The 23,999-nt window shown below is 37.4% G+C and overlaps 1 protein-coding gene across 5 annotated transcripts in view; it reads left to right on the top strand.

The window, feature by feature from the left end:
• Positions 1-5,512: 5,512 nt before the first annotated feature.
• The window catches only part of LOC149251571 (uncharacterized), a 286,157-nt gene continuing 267,670 nt past the window's right edge, over positions 5,513-23,999 (top strand). For 3 of the 5 annotated variants that reach the window (XM_089459511.1, XM_089459512.1, XM_089459510.1), the window contains exon 1: positions 5,513-5,909. In XM_089459511.1, the coding sequence (XP_089315637.1) occupies positions 5,750-5,909 (160 nt within the window). In that variant the 5' untranslated portion in view covers positions 5,513-5,749. The remainder of the gene's footprint in view (positions 5,910-23,999) is intronic. The other 2 variants (XM_089459509.1, XM_089459513.1) reach the window with 1 other exon arrangement.

The raw sequence follows: 23,999 nt of genomic DNA, 5'->3' as shown, positions 1-23,999 counted from the left end.
TTTATTTTGTGCTTCAGTTGGTTTTTCATATATGTCTCTAAAACTTTCCTATGTGTTAGTCTGGATTCTGTGTGCATTCTGTTTTAGTTTAATTGCATTCATTTGACTCGAGAATAAAAAAAGAAAGATCATGACACATAGTTATTTAGAAATAATAAATAAAATGATGCAAGCTTTTAAAATAAGCATGATAAAGAATGTCCAAGCAGTAAGTTTACCTCAACCCATTTCATTTTTTATATGATTTGAAGTGCACTTCACACACAGTGTCGTGTATGCAGAAGCTACCTTTGGAGTACTTCGGCAAGGGGACTTAAACCTTTTTATGAAACCCGTGCCTAAAATTTCTAGTCGGTTGTTTGCATTTTGTTGCACCATTTTGCCCCTTTGTTCTATACTAAAACAATGCCAATCTCATAATTGCCTACATCCTCAGCATTGTGCAATATTTTCAGCCAATGTTTCTATTAGATCTCATTGAAAAGCACGTGCTGCAAGCCTTGTTCCAGAAGTTTATGACTTTGTAGCCTCACACTTTTGATCTCTCCTTCTGCATTCTCATGTTTAGCTAGTTAGCGTGAATCTGAAGTTTGATCGCAGATACAGTTCTGTAACCAGTAATAGGATTGCATATGATAAAGTACGTTTCAGCAACTTGATCTTATTTTGAAATTGTGTTGTCTAATTGGCAGGGGTGCTGCACTGACTTCTGATATGAGGCACACAACAGCTGCCAATATTAGAATATTACAAAGAGAACAGCTTCCTCGGTGTGCTTTCGAAACTGATCAGTTGGTTCAGGTATGTACAATACTCACTTTCTAATAAATTGTTTTTGCAAATCAAAAGAGATCTCGTCAACATTGCAAAGTTGCAACAAGCCATCTTAGGCATGTGTTTTAGTCTTATACAGCTTTAGTCAACAAAGCAACCTTCCGTTCTAGGAGTAATATCAGAGTCGAATATTCATACATCCATAACAGAATTACAAACTTAAAAAAACATTATGCACCAAAGTAAACATACACATAAATTATACAAGCGAAAAACCTTGAATACACGCCTAGGATAGGAAACCGTGCAGTTACAAAACACACTGCAATCTTCAATATTTTAACATTTCAAACAGTTCAAAAACCCCAATTTATTTAGATCTTCATCTGCAAAAACAGTTCAAACTACAAAAGACTGCCACTCAATCTGTACCAAGAACCATAGCTTCACCCAGGTCGTCTCGGCCCAAAATGGTGGTCGAAACCGACATTTACGGAAATTTCCATAAAACCCATGTAGCTAAGAGAAGCCCACAGTATCACGGCAGGCAGAAACCGCATTGTGTTTTCACCGCAGACAATACAACAAATACAAACGAAAAATCGCAGAGATTGCAGAGCTAAACAACCAAGTAACAATAATAACCCAAAGGGCGCGAACAGGGTCCGATTCATACCAACGTTACACATCCGCTTGGGAGTCACCGGACCACGTGCCCTTCACCTCGAACGATGCGAAGCCCCCAATAAGACCCCAAAACCTTTCCACCCCCAAAACCTTGGTTCGACTTAGGTTATATCGCTCATAAAAGCCATGCAGGTAAGAGAAACCCTCAGTATTTAACCAGAATGCCATTAACTTATAATGCTCAAATAACCATGGACTCTTGAGGGAAACGAACAGACAATACTGCCGGACCTGGAACAACAGAACCGCAACCAAACGTTTGCTATACAGTTAACCGAGCAGGCAGGAACCGCATTGTGTTTTCACCGCACACAATACAACAAATACAAACGAAAAATCACAGAGACTGCAGAGCTAAACAACCAAGTAACAATAATAACCCAAAGGGCGCGAACAGGGTAAAACCCAAGTCGAGTAACTTTCCAGGATCTCGACGAGGGACAGTTGTCCGCCCACAAGACCACCACAGTACAAGCTCAATTGTTGATGCCTTGCTATGAAGACACTTTATTTACTGATCATGTTTTCTTTGTATGGTCAGATTTCTCATGCCAAAGTTAATCTTCTTGAAGTTAGACCAGGAAAATCTGAAGCACTGATTGAAATTTCAGTGAATCCACAGCAAACAAGTGCACCCATTTTGTATGCAGTTCTTGATCTCCCTCCGACATTTTCCAACATTTGCCAACAATTCGTCTACTGTCCCTCTGTTGCTACTTTTTGATTTTGATTTCTTAGAACAAAAGCAGATTCCTTGCTGCAATTAAATTTCTATTTAAGATAATTAAGCATAAATCTGTCTGCAAACACCAACCCCTGTAGTACTAACTATATGCTTTGTTTCAAAATTCAGTCAAATCGCATATTAAACAGTATTGGCAATTTCTCTGAGTTTGAGGACCCAATTCTTCGTCAACGGACTTCTGCCAGATTTGAAAGGTACACAACATTTGCAAAATTTTGTCAATTGCTGCTATCATGGTGGTTTTGCTGATCACTATTTCTGTACTAATGTCCCTGGCATTGTATATCACCTTTGGCAGTGTGACAGCCGCTGGTGAGCTTATCACAAAAACTACATTTGAAGTTGTAACATCTGAACGCACAGTTGCAGCCATTCTAGGAAAGTCTGGAAATGATCTTGTTAAAATTCAGCAGCTAAGCTGGTATAAAGAAGCATAAATTTCTGCAAATTCCATGGGATCCCCTTCAACTGAAATTTTTGAAACATGCAGACTTGGAATGAAGTGCTGCCATTGCTGACAAAATGACATTGTACTGACAGAATGACAAAATGTTACAGCACAAATCCTATGTTCTTAAATGATCATCTTGTATTTGAACATTCATCTAGTGGAATGTTGCATTAATTATTAGTTGATAAAAATTGGCATTGGCAGTTTTTATTTTGTCTCTATGGCTCTTGATTCATTATGCTAATGTTTAATAAATTAGGCTCTTTATGTGTTATATATTTGATTTTATGTAGAAAATCAATGTTATAATTCAATTTGAACAAGTTTCATAAATATAAATTACTATCTACTATATTTAGTTACTTGAAATCATTTATCTAATATTTGGGTTTGTTTGTTTCTAATATTTGATAGCCATGTTGGTCATGCTTTACCATCATTCACCATTTTCTATCTATTATATTTAGTTACTTGAACTCATTTATTTAATAGTTGGGTTTGTTTATTTTTAATATTTGTTAACTACATTGGGCACGCTTTACCATCATTCACCATTTTAATGATGATTGACCATTTTGACCATGGATTAGCGAGATGACCATGCATTAGCATCACAACCATGTTAATTGTGATTAAACACTTTTTACTATTATTAATCATGATAAACATGCCAATTATAATTAAATTTAAATATCTCTGATCCAATATAAAAATATTATTATTATTTGTTTTTATTTAATTATAATATCACACTCTATCTTTGATGTTTAAATAAATAATGCATTTTATGATTTAAATTACCCATATAATATTAAATACTGGTTATCTATTCATATTTAATTATAAGTATTAAATTATTTATAGTTTTAACTAAGTATAAATTTCCTATAATATTTTTATTATTCAGTATTCATAATGGAAAGATTACACTTCCAATCACAAAGAAATAAAATTCCTTGAATAAAAAGATTCCCACATTGAAATGAACTTTTATGTATTTTTTAAAACAATATTAATTGAATATGATTTTCATAATTTATAACATGTAATATCATTTCTCCCAGTTGTATTAACAAGCAATAATTAACTTATGCCAAGGTAAGTCTTTCTTGTCACCAGGTATAAAGTTTAATAACATAATAAGTTTTAAAAAATCAAGCTGTCAAAACATTATTTCTAACTAATAAATAGAGTAATTTGAAGTGGTATAGTCAATCTCCATTCTTTTATTATTTTCAATTATCGCATTTTTCGTCATTCTATATGTCATCATACCTGCTATGCTTATGTTATGCCAAATAAATGAATTATATTAAACTATACTCCCTAATTAAGATAATCACAAAATAGAAAAACAACTATGTTTAATGGCATCTGTTTATCTGTGACGTAAGTCCTTTCATCATACTTCAAGAAAATTTCAATAAAAAACTAACTTAAATGGAACACAGATATTGCAGAAAGCAAGAGTATACAACACCAAAAGATAATGAATTTTTTCTTGCAGATCATGATCAATTTACATTTCAACTCGTAAAGTTTAAATGTTTTTTTAATTTTAATTTGTTTATTTTAGTTTTTAATTTATAAAATAAACTTATCAAAATTACTTTGCTATTGTACTTAGATGCTATATTTACTAACCCAAAACTATAAAAAAGACCAAAAGTCATGTCCTTTTGCATCACAACAAATTATTAATTAAATGCAACAAATTACTAATTAGAAATTAGATGCAGGGTTTATTTTCTTTGCTAATTAGTAATTGGACAAATTTAAAGTTCACACTAAAGTTATGATAAACAATATTTTTAAATAAATATATCTTTTGTTCTTTTGACCATGGAATAATTCCCCAATCATTGACATTAACCTGAATGGTATCACTTATGTCCAAACATGTTACTAGATATCTAATCTTTCAATCATGGGTTCAAGACTCCATAATTTTTAAATGCTTAAGTTCTTCTTTGACTTTCGAGAATGATTTATCTAAATATTGAACACTCTCCACCACGAATTTAATTAACAAATTTATATTCATAATAATGTTTATTTGCTCATTATCATTTTATGAATATTTCCATAATATTCAAATGTAAAAAAATAACAAAATTCTATGTTTTGTGCACCATGAATTCATTATTATGCATTTAAATATATTTTATACCCCGTGCTTATTAAAATACATAACTTACTTTAACACTCTCTAATTCTTCATACATTATAATGCATTATTATTACCTTTTATAGTTTTTTTCCCTCAAGTTTTCCATGATTCACTCTTAAATTTTATTACATTTTAATTATTAATCTAAGCATTTTTTAAATCATGACACATTGGAAAATTACATCTAAAACTAATCTTACATTTATCACAATTCTTACTTAACAAACGCAAAGTTCATTATATTTCACTCTTTGCATAAAGTCAAAAAGTCCATACAACAATTCGCTATCCAATTCACTAAATCTTAATACAAGCAAGCATGCCTACAACACACTAGTAATGCAAACCAGCTCTGATGATAATGCAAATTAAACACAAATTAAATCTCATAATAATAACTCACCAAACTGTTCTATTAACCGACAGGGACTAGCGCCACAACAGTGGCTCCTTGTTTATATAAACACTCGATAAATAAAAAAATAAATATCATATATATATTACAACTCACATAAAATTCTCTATTATAATGATCGATTTGATCACATTCTCTAAAACTTAGACTTAATTGCAACTATATGAAACCACTCGCAAAAACAATACAACTTTTGAAAAAGTATCGGAGCTCCCAATTTGAACAAGACATGAAAAAATAACTGCCATCTTTTCCACGCCGCCCAAGCATAGAATTTTAAAACTCCAGTAACCGTACAAAATTAATCAAACCATGCTCGAAATCCCCAGATCCTTTCACCACTTTTCATAAATAACAGATACCGAGATATCAAATTCAAATTACGTGCGTCAACAAGGCGCTTCTTTGCCTTAGCCTTCAAGATATTATAAAAACAGGGGTACAAAAGCAGAGTGTCTTTGGTTGCGAGGAGAGATTCAGACAGGTAGACAGAGAGACCCAATTTGGATGGAGGAGAGCAGGTGGCCGCGACCTTTCCAGCTTCGGAAGAACAAATATTCAATGGAGTCCATCTCTTCTCTTTGGAAGTGGAAGTGCGTTTTCTCTGTACTACTATTTCTCCTGCTACTCTGCCTAAATTCTGCAGCAATGGATCTGGCCATTAAAGGTTCTTGCTACTTTCCTTTTCCTCTTTTTTTCACTTCATGCACCTCGTGTCATCCCATGGAACGCCTGGGAATGGCTGCTGGTCCACCTAATCGCACGATAATGATAGCTATTTGTTTTTCTTTTTTGTTTTCGAGTAAACGGGTGCCGAACAAGGGTTTGCAACAATTGTGTCGAACGGGGTTCTGACGAGTAGACGGTGACCTGTTTCGAACTGGTGACGGCCTCAGAGGCTCGCTATGAACTCTTAGCCAACGACGAAAGTATCCACCTTAAGGCAAACCAAGTCTCCAAAAATGAGGATGGCTATTCGGGTCAATTTTTTCTGGCAATTGTCAAATGGTATGTTGCATACCACACACCACTCACCACACAAAAAAACACATCCTCCGTTATGGTAACCGCCAAGCTTAACGGATGCTTTAGCACGCAACATCACAATTTCCAAAATCAAACAAATCTGCCTGTAGACTAACCTAATAACCTATCTTGTTCACACCAGCCTCAATGTTAAACAAACACCAAATTGGGCTAGTTTTTGAACTCTAACCCTAGCAGGCCCGAATTTTGGCCCTAGTCATAACACTTGGTTTATTTTAGCCATGACCTGGGATTGCCTCATTCTGTAAACTCAATTTATGTATATATGTACATATTCTCCAAATCTATGTTTTAAATTTCCTCTCTAACCTATCCACTATTGAGCGAAAGCCAATCTTGGCGAACTTACAAATCCTAATGCTAATGTGCATGCCATTCTAAATTACAGATACAAACTATACATAAAAGCTGCAACTAATCAAGTTTGAATTTTGATCACGACCCATGATTGAATGCAAATGAATCCAAATCTGTTGGAGCTGTAAGTCATCTTGAACTAAGATGTAATGCCACTGGATAACGCATACTGAAATACGATTTTTGCAGAGAAGAGTACCATTCATTTTTGTTAAAAAGCCTCTACATTTCATTCTAACGATGAAAACGTTATTAGGAATTTTCAACTTATTTCCAAGTATAATATTATATTGAAACTGGTAAGATCATCTCTTGCAAAATTTACCATGATAAATGCTAAACATAACCATCTGAAGGTCATCTCAATATGAAGCGGGATAGGAAGGCTTGTACAATTATGCCAAACAAAGATTTGAACAAAAGCCAATCCCATTCAATGTCCGTTTGCACCCAAAATTTAAACATGTGGAGATGAGCCTCATTAAACTTACAAAAATAGTTCACACAACCAATATTCTAAAATGATCTCGTGTGGGCTGTGGTTGAGTGCTACATCACTTTGTATCTTTTTCTTAGTTAGTGCACATAATTGGAGTTGCAGACTTTCAAGAGATGGTGAGGTGCTTGGATTCAAAACATCTAGTTAGTTGACTCCCAACAATATACAAAATGCCTTCAAGACATTTGCTATATGTGAAAGGTCTCTCAACTCAGATCTTTCAACAAATTGGAGAACATGCCAAAAATTGATATTGTCATTCGTAGTAGAACGTTCATTGTGATCCAGATTATTGAGCTCTCAATAAGAAGATGTTCCAATTCAGAACTAGAGATAGGCAAAAGTCAAATAGGAGCTTAGAAATGAGAGAGGTGATATTTGGAAACATAATTCCTTCCCTTGTTAATTTGATTGTTCCTCAAGAGGCCTGAAATTGCTGCTAAGAGAGCTGAAGCTCTGTACTTTGTATATTTATCCTGTAATAATTTGTCATTTCAGTTTCTTTATTTTTCTGTATATAATGTTGATTGACACAAGCATAGAATCAGTGAAAGGTCAAATTCACACATTATAAACTGAGTCAATTATTGAATATTTAGCAATAGGAATTTGGAACTATCTGCTGTCAATGAAGTGGTTATTGTGAAGAAAATTAATTACAGTAGAGGAGAGGTATATTGTGGATGTGTGTAAATGATGCCTGTCTTCAGTGTTGAGAAATGTAGCTTGAGCAAGAACATATTGCATAGGTTTCAGTGTGAACATGTGGGAAATGGTTCGAGACACTTCACTGGTGCCCACCTTGGAAAAGTGGTCATTAATTCCATCTTGTAATTTCACTTGAAAAATAAAAGAAAAGTGAAAGTCTAATATTTTGAAGATTTAGGGATTTAAATGAAATGTTCTAGAAGTTATAGAACATTAATGACTTCGATTAGGATTTAAACATAGCCATATATTTCAAGATTTAGATAGGTGGCAGCTAGGATTGTGAAGATTGTTGAAAATGCAGCAAGAAAATCTCAGTTTGACTTTGCCTTGGTCAAACTAGAGAAAATTCGAATTTCTATCTCAATAGAAATCTTGGAGGTAGTTAATTGAGGTGACATGGCACTTGTCACTCAGTTAACTTAGTTAATTTGAGTTGGGGAAGCTTGAGTTCAATTCAGTGTGTTTGATTGCTAATTTGTACCAATCTATTTCAATTAATTTGAGTTATTGCCAATTTAACTAGTTCAAATTGTCGGAAAAACTAGTGAAGGTCAAGTTGTGGAAGTAGAACTTCAACCATACTCGGTGATCAACCAGTTAACTGTTCACTCAACCCAAATAATTGTCGCATATAGAGAATTCAAGTTACTTAGTTGAGATGGAGATTACAAGGCAATGTATTATCAATTATAGCATATTCTAATGTGTACAGGTGGTGCATGCTATCAGAGGAAGGACCTAGAGGAATTGCACAATTCAATAGTGGGAAATCCCTAAATAATAGGGGCCAATGTACCAGAGGAACAACACAAGGAAATAGGAGCTTGGAGGGCTTGAAAATTGGCTAAGTTTTGGCCAAAGTCAGTTAGTCAGGCCGAGGGATAGACTATACACTTGCAGGGTGTGCTCAAGCTTGAGCATGCATATGTATTTCTTATCTATTTTCTGATTAACGCGATATAGATAGTAAGGGGTTTTGGGTAGTTGCTTTCCCCTAGATAAATCTTTGTGCATGTGTGATGTTTACTTTTGCATATCTATGATTTGTGTTATAGATGGTGAATTAACTTCCGCAAATCAGTAGAGTAGCTTCAAGTCTTGTGATTTAGTAAATTTCATGAGCAATTTTGAATCTACACATTAATTTCTACATGGTATCAGAGTTGGAATCACTATAGAGCAGAGATTTCGAAGTTGTCATTGCAGGAGGTTCGAATTTGAAGATCAATGTTGCAGGTTTTCTTTAGGACTGAGAAGATGGCTTTCAATGGACTCAGGCTAGAGTATGCCTTGGAAGGCACCTCAAACTTTGTTGCATGGAAGGACCGCATGGAGGCAGTATTGGATGACAATGGGCTGCTAGAATACATCAAGACAGATGTAGCAAAACCCCAAGCATCTGATGCCCAGAATCTTGCTCAGTGGAAGAAATATGTGGCCAAGGCGAGGAGAATCATATTGGAGGGAGTACGAGATCATATTGTCTCGAATCTCCACGGAAAGAGACTTCACTTGCGATGTGAAAAGCACTGACAAAATTGTTCGAGAATAACAATGACCACAGGAAGCTGGCACTCAAGGACAAACTTCAAAGTATCAAGATGCAGAAGAATGACACAATTCCACAGTATCTAAGCAAGTTTACACAGTGTCGTGATGAACTTGGTAGGGTCGGTGTTAATGTCCCTAAAGAAGACTTGGTAGCTCTAGCCCTTTTGGGCCTTCCCAAGAGCTGGCATAGCTATCAAGATTCGATAAATGGTAGGGAGAAACTACCAAGTTGGGAGCACTTATGGTTCGACCTGGTACAGGAGGAAATAAGGCGGAATACCAGAGACAAGACTTCATCCAAAGGTGACGATAAGGAGAACTGTGCCTTGGCTGGAAATGCAAATAAGGGGAAAGGGAAAAAATCCCAATCCAAAGCAGAATTTGGTCAAGGGGGCAAGAAGAAAGACTTGTCCTGAATCAAGTGCTTTCACTGTCGTGAATTCAGGCGCTATGCCACGTAGTGTCCACACAAGAAGACAAGAAAGAAGACCTTAGGAGGAGTAACAGGTGAAGCCTTGGCTTCATAATTCGAGCTTGACTTCACTTTCATTGCATGCATGGTGTTGGGCCTCAAATATGCCCATTTTTCCACCGTACAATACCACTATTCATAACCTAAATTTCTATATTTTTAACTCATTTCATACCATAATTTCACAACTTGCCGCCAATTCATATCTTACACTTCGTGGTTGATTATCATTAGTTTTCTTAACTTTTCAATGATTAGAGATGACTTTGCTATGATTGGCTAATGATGGTTTTGCCAAGTTCATTTACCACAGGGATCCATATAAAGAAAAATGCTACAGAACTAAGTACAAAATGCAGAATTCCTGTAGGTGAAAATCTAAAATTTGTGATCAAATGAGGAAGAATATCAGGATTCTGAGACACGAGTTTTGTTCAGAATACCCTCATTCAGGTAACCCAGAAATCGTTTGGCAAAATTCATCATCACGAAGAAGTTATGGTCAAGGGAGTATTAAGTACAAAATCCCTGGGCTTGAAAGAATTCACGTTAAGTACAGAAAACCTGGGTTTGATGGTTTCAGTGACCAGCCACGCGGAGGACCACGATTGGGACAGTTGGTTGCACCCTCTAGAAGATTTTCATTTGAATTATCTTCGATCTATTCTTTTATTCTACTTGGTAGTGACATCCAATCAAATCTTTGGCATTCCAAAAATAGGTCTCCTTATGCTCAACGAGGAGTCAGTTTCATTGTTCATGTTGAGATCGGGATCAATTCAAATATGATCTTTTTGAAGTTGTTCACAAGATTTCATACAACCTAACTTAGCCTCGACATTATGTGTTTACTTTTCTCAGCTAATTTGTTATAACTATTTTTCCATCGGCTGAACTCTTTAAAAAGCCCGATGTTTTTGTATGTAAAGGAGGAGATATGCATATGCATAGTTGGATGTAAGGAGTTATACGCTCAGAAGACATTGGAGGCTGTGGCATATTTGTTATATGAACTAATGATCCATTCAACTTTAATATAATTTTGGTTCTGGCCTTTATTTCTTGTAAGTGTTATGATTTCTGATTTTTGAGATATTGAGTTAGTTTAAGACTTGCTCCGGGAAGTAGCAAGGGCCCACCACAACCTAGAACGAAGCCCTGTAATCATCATAGATTGTAGGAAGTGAGTTTTGTTGAAATACATAGGGTTACATTTTGATTTAAAGTCATTTGCCAAATAGATCTCAGATTTATTGCCTTCCATTTTGTACTTAAATTACTTGCTCTGTTTTTCTTGAATCTGGAAGAACGTATTGTCTTTGAGCCTTTGCGAACAGAGGAACAATGTTAATTAATATTTCCTGTGCATGAATGATTTCATAATCACATTTCCACAAGTCAAGAACACTCAGAAGGACGCTTTCCAATTTCAAAACGAATGATAACCATGTTATGAGCTTAATCTGTTGATTCGAATTGGATTATGTCTTTGTTATTTAAAATCATGTATGCTTAACAATAACACATAGATCTTGTAGCATTGTGTTTTATATGAAATATCCAGAAATCATAGAGGTAGAATGTTATGCATTAATATAAGTCATGTGTTAATATTTTAGGAGTTGTAGCATAGCTCTGAGATACATTAGAATTGTAGTATAATCGTGATTGCAATAGATCACAGGTTACTGATCTTTTCATAGGAAGCTTTGTTTTGAGTTTATTTAGATTAGTTTTGAATTAGAAAGCAAGCTTTGCCTTTTGAATATGAGTGCATTGAATTGGGTAGCATAGAGAATTGATTTAAGTTGTCATTTAGTTTCCTTTGAATTCTTTCAGAATTGAATGTGTGAACTAGATAGGATAGAAGAATCAGTTTGAGTTATCATTAGCTTTCCTTTGATTTATAAACCCCGGGGATTTCTTGATTAGTGGTTGGTATTATTTATGCAGTGACTTGTATTACTTGCGCAGTAATTTGAATTGCCTATGCAGTGATTTGTATTTCTTATACAATGATTTGTATTACTAGTGCAATGATCTGTATTACCTGTGCAATGACTTGGATACTGTACAATGATTTTTGAGTAGCTCGTGCAATGATTTTGAATTAGGTTGATATTAGTTTGGTTTGGAAACATCAGTAGTGTTAGTTGTCTGTTTTATTTTTGAATGAGTTCTTGAGTTAAATAAGTCATAGTTAAAATAGGATAGTGATTCGAGTTTTGAATGAGATAGATTAGATTACAGTAAAATAGGTTTCTTCACTTCAGCGTTTCTGGATGAAATTATTATATATAGGAATTGTGTATTTTGTATTTCATTCTGTACTTCATGATGTTAGTTTAGGCTAGATGCTCTGATCCTGTGTTACCTGCGCTTGTGCCTCGAAGCTTACGAGTCCCGGATTGATAATTTAATGTTGGAATTATAACACATACAATTTCCCCAACACATGGCCATCACAGTGATGGGAAGCGTGTGGTACGTGGACAACGATGCTTCGTTCCATATGACGAGGGATAGAGATTTTTTCAGTAATTTGGAGGAGAAAGATCTCTAGATGCACATCGAGATGGGAGATGATGGAAGGTACACCGCAACTGGGATTGGTACAGTTACCCAATGTTGAACTAATCGTTATCGGGATAATTTCGGCACGGGGAAAAAATCGGAAAAAAATCGTAATAATCGGGAAAAAATTGGTAATAATCGGGAAAAAATCGTTTGGTAAAAAAATATTCATTTTTTTAATATTTAAATCATCTACAACATAAAATAAATACATTGACACATAAATATGATAAAAGAACTAATATATAAGATGTTTAATATCATTTCTAGTGCTAAAATCACACATAACAGTGAATCATGTCCTGAATAGTAAGTCCTAACTCCTTGAGTCCCAACTCAGCCTCAAAATATCAACAAAAATATAATAATGTATCTCATATCATAATTCATATTGTCATATACAATGAAATGAACAAAATAACTAAAGTCTAATACTATTGATTTCCTCTGCCCCTCTTGCGAGAAAATGTCACAGCTTTCCCTTTCCCTCTAGGTGTAGATGCTGGTGCTGGTGGAATTGGCAGTGGAGTCTACTGTGCTCTAGAACCTGAAGAACTAGGAGTAGGAGCTATAGGAGGTAGACCATGTCCTCTACCGGTGGCAGGGGTAGCCCGGGTAGGTGGTGTCACCTCCTCCTCTTGTTGCTCCAACTCTTCCTGCTCCTCCTCGTCCTCGTCCTCCTCCCTCTCTACTACATCCTGCACTAACCAATCATCAGCAGACTCCATGAGAGGCCACTTAGTCTCAACTCTCCATGCAGCAGTGGTGTCAATCCCATCCAATGAGATGGCCTCCATATCAGGTGTCCTCTCAAGTTGCCTCACCCACAATTGAAGATTGTAGTAGACGTAGACCATGTCATTAAGTTGTTGGGACTCCAACCTGTACAAAGATCATGAAATAATAAACTAATAATTATAAAAAAATATTGTTTAATGAATTCAAAAATTTATTTGGAAATTTGCAATATTTTAAATTTTTAAGTGTTAACTTGTTGCGCTTCTTGTTGTGTATTTTTTCAAATACACTCCAGTTGCGCTCACATCCTGAGGAGCTACATGTTTGGCTGAGGATCCGAATGGCAAGCTTTTGCAGAAGGGGTACCCTGGCACCATACATTCTCCACCATGCATCTACAACAAAATTACAAATAAAATTTTAAATAAACATAAGAAAAAAATGGAATTTGAAGAGACAATGAAATTTGAAACAAACTAAAAAATACTTGGCATTTTAATCGTCCTATTAGTCACAGCCATGTCAAAGCCAAATGTGTCACCTGCCATCCTATATGTCTTAATTTCTTTAGAGTTTTTTGTACGTTCTGCTGGAAATCGCACCATCCTTTGGACACAGGTTAAGAATCCATCCATGATCTCAGCATCAAATACGAACCCACATTCGTAAGAAAATGCGGGGTTCAGGAAAATCCCAACAGCATGAATGGGACGATGGAGTGTGTTGTTCCATCGTTCATCAATCACTCCCCATAAGAGGAGTTGTCTCTGAAACCCCTCATCTCCCTTATCATCATAGTTGGCCCGAATGGCTTCTTTGGCCCTGTCCATGGCCTCATACAAGCAGCCCATTGCGGGCTTCTCACCATCAACTAATCGAAGAACCTTTACCAAAGGTTCAGTAACGGCGCACACCTCTTGCACTCCCGCCCAAAAGTCTTCTTGGTATGAAACTAGTCTGCATATGACCTCTCCCTCTGGTTTGCGGCTCATTGATAAAGCACGCCACTCCTCTGAAAGAAACATTCTCTTCACATCCCACATAGAATTCAAAAGGGATTGAAGAGATATGAAACTGGTGGCAAACCGTGTAATGGCGGGGTGCACCAACTCTTTCTTGTTGGTGAATCTTCTCATCAAGCTAAGCACAGATGTATGGTTATATATAAAATTTGTAATGTTGATGACTCAACAATATCTTTGACAAAGGGAATTTTCCCTATGTCCTCCAACATCAAATCAATACAGTGTGCAGCACAAGGTGTCCAAAATAAAGTAGGATGCCTGTCCATAAGCATTCTGCCAGCAACAACAAAATTTGCAGCATTGTCCGCACTGACTTGGACAACATTTTCTGCACCCACCTCCAAAATAAACACATCCAGAAAATCACATAAAGTTCTTGCATCTTTGATTTGTGCAGATGCATCAACATATTTGATAAACATAGTTCCCTTGGGACAACTAACCAAGAAGTTTATAAGGGTTCTCCCCATTTGGTCAGACCAATCATCTAACATCACAGTGCAACCTGTTTGTGCCCATGATTCCCTAAAATCCTCCAATCTTTTGGTGCCGTCAAGCTTTTCAGTTTGAAGAATCCGGTCTCTCATGTCATGATAAGAAGGGATTTTGTACCGTGGGCCAACAGTTGCAATAGCATCAAGAGTAGGCTGGAAAAATGGATTATTCCTTACAATGCTGAAAGGAATATTACTCCAAAGGAGAAATTTTGCCAGCAATTTGTCAGCTTGTTCTTTTTCAGTTTTTTTTAGCATTGAACTGATAGATCGCTGTGAACCAAGTGTGGTTCGAGGAACAAAAAAAGATGAGGCAGCTACCGGGTTGGTTGATGCTGCAGTAGAACCACTGCCACTTCCTTGTTCAGCTGACTTTCTTAGTTGCCTCTTCATTTCTTGTTTGGCCTCTCTTGTGTGGTCTAAAGTTTCCAACGCTTTCATGGCTCTTCGGATGAGTTTAGGATTTGTATTTGAGCAAGGCCCTACATCAAATCCAGGGATTTGTGCAATGTGATATTTCAATCTGTACACCCCTCCGGACATATGGTGTCCATACAACTTGCAAGACAAGTTTATTCTATCATTCAGAGCAGCAGGTTCACCAAATTCCCAGAAAGGGTCCAATTTCCTTGGCATGTTTGATTTTGAACTTTGGAGTTGAAAACTTGAATGGTGTTTCAGTGAACCTATGGGAAAATAAGGATTACAATTTAGTATTTACAAGTTACAAACTTACAATTTAGTATTTTACTATTTATATTTTACAAAAACTAAAAAAAAAATTACATACAATTTAAGGAACCCCATTCCAAACCCAACCAAAATAAACAAAAAAAAAATACATCGGAGAAATGTCAAAAACCCCATGGGCCCATTCCAAACCCAACCAAAAAAACTAAAAAAAAATTACATTGGACAAAACCCCCTTCCAAACCCAACCAAAAACATGAAAAAAAACAAAAACAAAGTTACAAAACAATGAAAACACAAAACTATGGTGCCCATACTAGTTTTAGACTCTCATCTTTAGCTCACTCTTTGATTTAAGCCTCCAGGTACTTGATTTAGCTACAAAATCTCTAAGCCTCTATTTCTCCAATGCTCCAAGCTCCATCGCGCCCTCTGCTGTTGAAATGAACTAAAAAAAATCGTTTTTTTCCTATTAAACACGCGTTGCCCGACGCCTCAGCGATTTTTTGAGTAAAAAACGCGTTTTTTTCGAAAAAATCGGCCAAAAAAAAATCTCGATTTTTACCCCCGATTTAATCACTAATTTGAAAAAATTGCAATAATACGATATTATCGCGATTTTTTGCCGATTTGTGCAACACTGCAGTTACCTTTCAGAGGGAGTCAGGTTCCCCTCTCAGACTCAAGGATGTGATGTTTTTTCTGGGTCTAAAGAAGAATCTTGTCTCCATTACAATTTTGGAAGGCTGTGGTTATGATGTGATCTTCAACAAAGGAAAGGCATTTTTGAGACACATAGCCATGGGATAGGTGAAGAAGATTAGGGTTCGTGTGAAGAACCTTTACAAGTTAGATGTAGAGGATTGTCCTACATTGAGAACAAAGGCGGAGAAGGTGCAAAACCGTGATGTCAGTGAACTTTGGCATAGAATATTTGGTCATTTGCATCATGGCGCTTTGAAGATCATGAATCAGATTACCACAGGCCTCCCCAAAGGAGCACTAGAGCAACAAGATACATGCAAAGGGTGTACCTTGGGGAAGTACACAAAAGCCACTTTCCATGATTAGGACAACAGAGCACATGCAGTCCTTGTAAGGTTCCACTCTAATGTTTATGGACCTTTCTCGACAACAGCCACTGCGAGGCATAAATATTTTGTCATCTTTGTTGATGACTTCTGGTAGAAGTGCTAGATCCTCTTCATGTGGAAGAAAGATGAGACTTTCTCCAAGTTCTTAGAGTTCAAGGCACTGGTGGAGAAAGAAACAGGCAAGAAGGTGAAGGCTCTAAGGAGCGATAATGGTTGTGAGTACATGTTGAATGAGTTTAAAAATTTACGTGCAAAAGAAGGCATTCGACAAAAGTTGACAACACCCCACAACCCACAACAGAATGGGGTGGCTTAGAGGAAGAATTGTAGCATTGTGGGAGCAGCACAGGCGACATTGCATGACCAAAATCTACCTCTGCAATTATGGGCTGAATCATCGAACACAACAGTCTATTTGCAGAATAGGAGTCCTCATCAGATTATTGACTTGATTACATCGAAGGAGGCTTTCTCGGGGAAGAAGCCAGATGTGTCACACTTTAGGATTTTTGGAGCCTCTGTTTACTGCCATGTCTCGAATGAATCAAGGAAGAAGCTAGAGTCGACAATAGAGTTGGGGTAATTGTGGGTTACACAGAAACTCCCCACAACTACCATGTGTATTTGCCATCCCTCGGAATAATAGTTGTGTGAAGGGATGTAAAATTTGATGAAGACAAACCCATGCGGTGCTTTCTTGAGAGGGAGCTTCAGATCCCACCAGAGGAGGAGCTTTTAGCTCCAAAGTAGGAGCCTCAGGGTGTGGTGGAGGAACCACAAGTTGAGGAGCAGAGAGTGGAGGCAACCACTCAAGTAGAACCATCCAGAGAAGACACGAAGAGAACTAGGGAAGCTAAGAGACTTAAGTAGGATGTGAGGGAGAATGTGGGTGCACCTTCAAACTAGCGCAGGCAAAGATGGTCACCATATTGGTAAACTGGCTACATGGCTATAATGATTGAGCTAGTAGAGATTGAGCCATCCTCTTTCGAGGAAGAAGTAGATCAATCAGTATGGGTTGATGCAATGATGGAGGAGTACAAATCCATTGTAAAGAAAAATGTTTGGGAAGTGGTCCCATGACCAACAGACAAATTGTTGAATTTTCTAAGTTTATCCGTTAGAAAATTAATTTGTATTTTGCTGGTTTATTTCTTCTACTTGTTCATTGCGTCAGTCCTCTGAAGCACTGCGTAGCCTCTGGGACCCTCTGCGTCACTCAAGTAGCCTCTGCATGGATGACGTAGTCCCTCTGGCCTATGCGCTGTCTTTGCTGGGCTTTGCGTAGCTTGGACTGGCTGCTGCTTTTGCTTTCTCTGTTTCTGCGCTAGTCTCTCAATACTGTCTTTGCCTCGTATTCACTGCCCCTCGCTGCTGATCACTGATTCAACTTTGCTTAGCAACCCCGCTATACCAAAATGAATGATTGATCACTCTGGTGTGTTCTCCAACTGACCCTCAAGCCTCTTCTTATACTTTTCTCGTTGATCCTCCAACGGTTGAGATTAAATCTCTAATCAACGACTAAGATTAGATTTGGCTTGATCCATGACTTTTGGAACCTTCTAACCCAATTTTATATTAACACCCATTAATATTTTTTTTTTTCCCAAGTTTAGACTTAGGAACTCCATTAAAAATATTAATTATTTTAATATCTCTCAAACCGGGTACAATTTGTCCAAACCATTTCTGGGCCTTGGAGATCTCATGTGCTTTAGCCTCTTCACCAATTTTCATGGCTAGAGCACATCTGATGCTACCTGAAATCAACACAAATCAGTTGTGGGTTCGAGATGGATATTCAAGGTGAAGCAGGCAACAAATTGAAGCATAGAAAAGTACAAGGCCAAATTTGTGGCCAAGGGGCACTCTTAGGTTGAGGGGATTGACTATGAGGAGACCTTTGCTCTTGTAGTAAGATACTCATCCATCAGATCAATCCTTGCTCTGGATGCACAGATGGGGTGGAAGATCCATCAAATGGATGTGAAAACAACATTCCTCAATGGAGTTATTGAGGAGGAGGTGTATATCAAGCAACCAAAAGGCTTCGATATTTTTGATCGAGAGTCTCATGTGTGCAGACTCAAGCAAGCATTGTATGGTCTCAAGCAAACACCCATGCTTGGTATACCAAGATCAATAGCTATCTCACCGGTTTGGGCTTCACCAAAAGTGAAGCGGATGCAAACCTCTATCATATTTTGGTAGAAGGTAAATTGTTGATTATTGTTTTATATGTTGATGACTTGATTTTGACTGGTGATGAGCAACTGATTAGATCTTGCAAGGAGAATCTTGCAAGAGAGTTTGAGATGAAGGACATAAGTCTCATGCACTACTTCCTTGGATTGGAAGTATGGCAAGTTGATGGGGAATTGTTTGTCTCTCAGGGCAAGTATGCCAATGAGATACTTCAAAAGTTTCGCATGGACAGGTGCAAACCCATGGAGACTCCTCTAGCGACCAACTGGAGGAAAGAGGATGCCACTTCAGGTGAGGAAGTGGATGCAACTGTTTACTGACAGTTGGTGGGTTCACTCATGTATCTTGTGAAAACATGACCAGATATATGCTTTGCAGTCGGCCAACAGAGCCAAGTTATGGTTAGGCCAAACAAATTGTTTTGGAGGGCAGCTAAGCATGTTCTACGGTACCTCAGAGGCATTGCCCAGTTTGGACTTTGGTACAGACAGACAGAGGGAGTGAAGCTGTGTGGCTTCACCGATGTAGATTGGGCAGGGAGTCCATGAGACCGGAAGAGTACATCAGGTGGAACTTTTAGTGTTGGGCCCGCAACAGTTTCTTGGTACAATAGGAAGCAAAGATTTGTGGCACTCACCTCAGCAAAAGAAGAATACATGGCTGCAAGTTAAGCAACATGTGAGGCGATCTGGATGAGAAGGATACTTGTTGGCTTGTTTGGTCAGATGATATATCCAATTGTGATTTACTATGATAATCAAAGTTGCATCAAACTCTTTGAAAATCTTGTTTTTCAGGATCGATCCAAGCATAATCTGGTATCACCATCTATCGGATTGTGTGTAGAGGCGGATTATGTTGTTGAAGTACATTCCGAGAGAGGAACAAGATGTTGATATTTTGGCAAAGGCCTTGTCAAGAGGGAAGTTCGATTTCCACAGGTGCAGGATTGGGGTGGTTGCTAATCCCTTTCTGATTAGAGGGGGTGTTCAAAATGCAACCAAAAAATCTCAATTTGACTTTGCCTTGGTCAAACTATAGAAAATTCGAATTTCTATTTCAGCAGAAATCTTGGAGCTAGTTAACTGAGGTGACATGGCACTTGTCACTTAGTCAACTCAGTTAATTCGAGTTGGGGAAGCTTGAGTTCAGTTCAGTATTTTGATTGGTAGCAATCTATTTCTGTTAATCTGAGTTATTGTCAGTTTAATTAGTTCTAACTGTCAAAAGAACTAGTGGAGGTCAAGTTGTGGAAGTGGAACTTCAACCACACTTAGTGATCAGCGAGTTAACTGATCAATCAGCCCAAAATAATTGTTGCATGCAGAGAATTCAAGTTACCCAGTTGAGATGGAGATTCCAAGGCAATGTACTATCAGTTGTAACATATTCCAATGTGTACAGGTAGTGCATGCAGTGAGAGGAAGGACCTAGAGGAATTGTGCAATTCAATAGTGGGAAATTCCTAAATAATAGTGGCCAATTTCCTAGAAGAACAACGCAAGGAAATAGAAGCTTGGAGGACTTGAAATTTTGCTAAGTGCTGGCCAGAGTCAGTCAGTCAGGCAGAGGGATAGACTATACACTTGCAGGGTGTGCTCAAAGCTTAAGCAAGCATATGTATTTCTTCTCTAGTCTCTAATTAATGCAATATAAATAGTAAGGGGTTTTGAGCAGTTGCTTTCCCTTAGATAAATCTCTGTGCATGTTTGATGTTTCCTTTTGCATGTCTATGATTTGTGTTCTAGATGGTGAATTAACTTCCCCAGATCAATAGAGTAGCTACAAGTCTTGTGATTTAGTAAATTTCATGAACAGTTTTGAATCTACACATTAATTTCTATAGAGATTAGGTTTTTCTTTCAAAAGATAAAGAGGACAAGTGAGGAGAGGTCAACTTCATATGAGAAGAGAACAAGAGAGCTGCAGGTAGAAAGAGTGCATTAGAAAGAAAATGAACATATTTGCTATAAACGTCAGTAAGATATCAACAGGTCATACAGGTTATACCACTGTTGTACTATTTTTTCTCTATGCACAGGCCATACACCTTCAGAACATGCCATACACTGCCTTATGTGGATTGTCAGAGTGTGCTTCAATGTAGAGAGGAGAGAAAGAGTGTTTTGTTGTCCATGAAAGACAGAAATAGAGTATGTCGCACTATTGTGGCTGTACCCTCTTTTACACAGGCCGTGCACTACTATTTGAGGTAATTTTATTGCCCGTATAGCTGCAGGTTGTAGAGGTCACCTTGTAAGCTTTGATCAAGGGAATGAAAAGTTGATTAGGAGAAATCCTTGTGTATGTATGTGTTTTATTTCTTCTGCTGTTCATTTTTCAGCTATTGTGTGATTGATGCAATGTTTAGAAATTTAATTTTCCATTGTTAAATAAATTCTATTTCACCCAGGGTTAGGAAAAATTATATGGTATTAAAGCTATTTCTCCGATTGAGATTCTTAAGTATTTACAATGTTAAATCAATTGTCAGAAAGGAGGACCAACAATTAGAGGGTTTCATTAGTTGTTTTAAGGACTCAAATCTAGGAGCTTGTGCATTAGATGTCAGAGATGGCCTCAACTAGCCTTAGATTCAAGGATAGAGTAGAAGGCAACAAACATATAGGAAAATATGGCCTAAGTGTCACTAGCAAATCTCCCTCTTCATTTCAGTTATTGCATGTCAACCTCGAGGAATGTCCTTAGTCCTAGTCTCTGCTGTTCTAACCTGCAAATCTGCAATATATCATGCAAAAAACAAGATAGTGGCTGTTTGACCAGCAAGCTAGTGGACAAACAAGTGTATAAAAATTCTTAGATTTGACATGTAGAATGGTCCTTTGCAAATCAGCCCTTTGTGTGGGAAAATAGAGTAAAAAGAATGCATGTTTAAGTGGCTAATTACCGAAATAAACAGCTGAAAGAACTCTTATGTAATTGCACAAAATATCATTGAATCAAACAAACCTAGAGAGAGAGAGGATCAAAGCTGAATTTTATCTTGCAAGAGCTACTGCACCAGGGTGACTGTTATAGAACCTGAAGATTATGATATCCAAACACAAGATAATAAGAGGGATAAGGGAAAGGAAGAATGATGGAGAAATTAGAGAAGGGTGATTGCTTTGCTCGAGACAATTCGAATTGGAAAGTTGGCCATCCCTTGTATTTATAACAAATTTCCCCTTCAATTCCTACTAAGAGGAGGAGAAGGTCGAATTCACTGTTGTTGGTCATCAATGTGCACGATGGCTCGAACTAAGCTCTGTTTATAAAGGGAAACTGAGTTAAGTGGCCTTTGTTTGAGTTAGAGTGAAGTATTTCCAAGTATTATAAATATATTTGAGCATAAACATGACTAATTTGACTTGTTCTTTGAGGTATTATTGGGAAATTTTGTCATGAAAGTATATCCCAAGGGAAGTTTAACAATCTGACTCGCGTAATTTTTCCTCAAGTAATTCGACTTGGCATAATTTACCTCCACCAAACCGTCTTTAGAAATCCGACTTCGCTAATTTTATGAAGTCAAGCTGGTATGCTTTTTTGTTGTGGAAAAAAGAGAGTGAAACAAAGAGGAAAAATAGGGAAGGGGAGAGAAAAGTGGAGAGGAATTAGGGAGATGAAGGAGAGTAGTAGTGTTGAAGAATGTAATTAGTGTCGGTCTTCATAATTGTATTTGAGTCATGTATTTGTCAAAGAAAAGAAAATTATTTATAAAATAAATTTTTATTGACTTATTAAAGCATGGGTTTCATGCTTGGGTCAATGGTCAATAGGTCAAGCCTCCATTGTAGGCTTCTAGGATTTTTATTGAGTCAAAATTGTAAGTCATAAAAGTGTCTTTTGTGTCAAAGATAACTCCTCCACCAAGTCAACGTCCTTCTCTTCAAGACAACCTCCAAACAAGTATACAAGTCAGCTTCCTCACTTAACAAGTCGGCCTAAAATCAAGCCTACAAGTCGGCCTCAAAGCAATTGTTCATGTCAGCTCAAATGTATAGTGGCAAACAAGTATTTATAGCCTATCAACTCGACCTAGTTGGTAGCACAATCATGAATTCGATCTATAACTTTCTGAAGCTCAGATAAGAGGAAGGAAGGGTCGAGAATCCCTATTATAGGAGACCATTACAAGGGAGCCGAGATATCTAAGATAAAAAGGCTGAGACTATTGTAGAAAGAGGGATGAGGTTTTTGAGGAAGGAGGGGCCGAGAATCTTTGTGGTAATTACTGGAGGGGCCAAAAATTCTTGTTGTAGGACCTATTACAGGAAGGGCTGAAAATCTCTAGTGCAGGAGTGTTAATTTTTAGATAACAATGGTATGTTTTATGCTTAAGAGCAATTTGCTTCAATATTTCTTATTAGCCCAATATCAATTTCCAAATTAGCAATTACATTAACATCAATATTAAACGCAGATAGAACATAAACACTAACCAGAAGACAAGCCAAGACAAGAGGACACAGTATTTGGCTGATGCCAGGGAAAAACCCCAATGTGGGGAAAACCCTTTGATCAAATCTTCTTATTATTCTTCAAAAGTTCAGCGGAGAGAGAGAGTACAATACAAAATTTACTTGCCCAAACACAGTCAAATCTATTTAGTCAAACAAGAGTCAACAAGATGCCCTAACCAGAAAGTCAACGTTGGTCAAATCAACAGAATTACTCCTCCAAATCAGCTCGGTCAAACCTAGTCAATTCAGCCTCCAAAAATAGTCCAAATCAGCCCAAAATAGTCCCGAAGAAATTGGTCAAACTTGGTCAATGCACAGTCAGCTATACGGTCAAAGGCCCTGCGATCAACGCTGGTCAACCTACCCAGAAATCCTAGAAATTTGTGCCAGAGAATGTGACCTGCCCAAATAGAAATTTTCCCAAGAAAAACGCAGTCAAACAAGGTCAAACTTGCTGCAACTTGGTTAACGCTGGTCAAACTTGCTGTAACTTGGTCAACGTTGGAAAACAGAAAATGCAGTCATCCCTTTGCATGTGTGGAGGAGAAGAAGGCTGCTTGAAATTCGTACGACCCAATCAGATGAGAGAGATATGCAACTTGGTCAACGCTGGAAAACAGAAAATGCAGTCAACCCTTCGCATGTGTGGAGGAGAAGAACGCTGCTTGACATTCATACGACCCAATCAGATGAGGAGAGAGAGATATGTGTGAGATAATGAATGTCCAAATGAGGTAGATGCTCCTTCTATTTATATGCAATGTTGAGGGTGAAGAGACATGACTTTTGGGCTTCTTGAGCCTACATTAGATTGCTGGCCGACCTTGACAA

The sequence above is a fragment of the Pinus tabuliformis genome, chromosome 7, assembly GCF_031772625.1.
Source record: "Pinus tabuliformis cultivar Carrire ecotype Pingquan chromosome 7, CPIR1, whole genome shotgun sequence".
In the NCBI taxonomy this organism is placed as follows: Eukaryota; Viridiplantae; Streptophyta; class Pinopsida; order Pinales; family Pinaceae; genus Pinus; species Pinus tabuliformis.
Note: the sequence above shows the minus strand (reverse complement) of the source record. Positions and strands in the feature narration are given on the sequence as shown.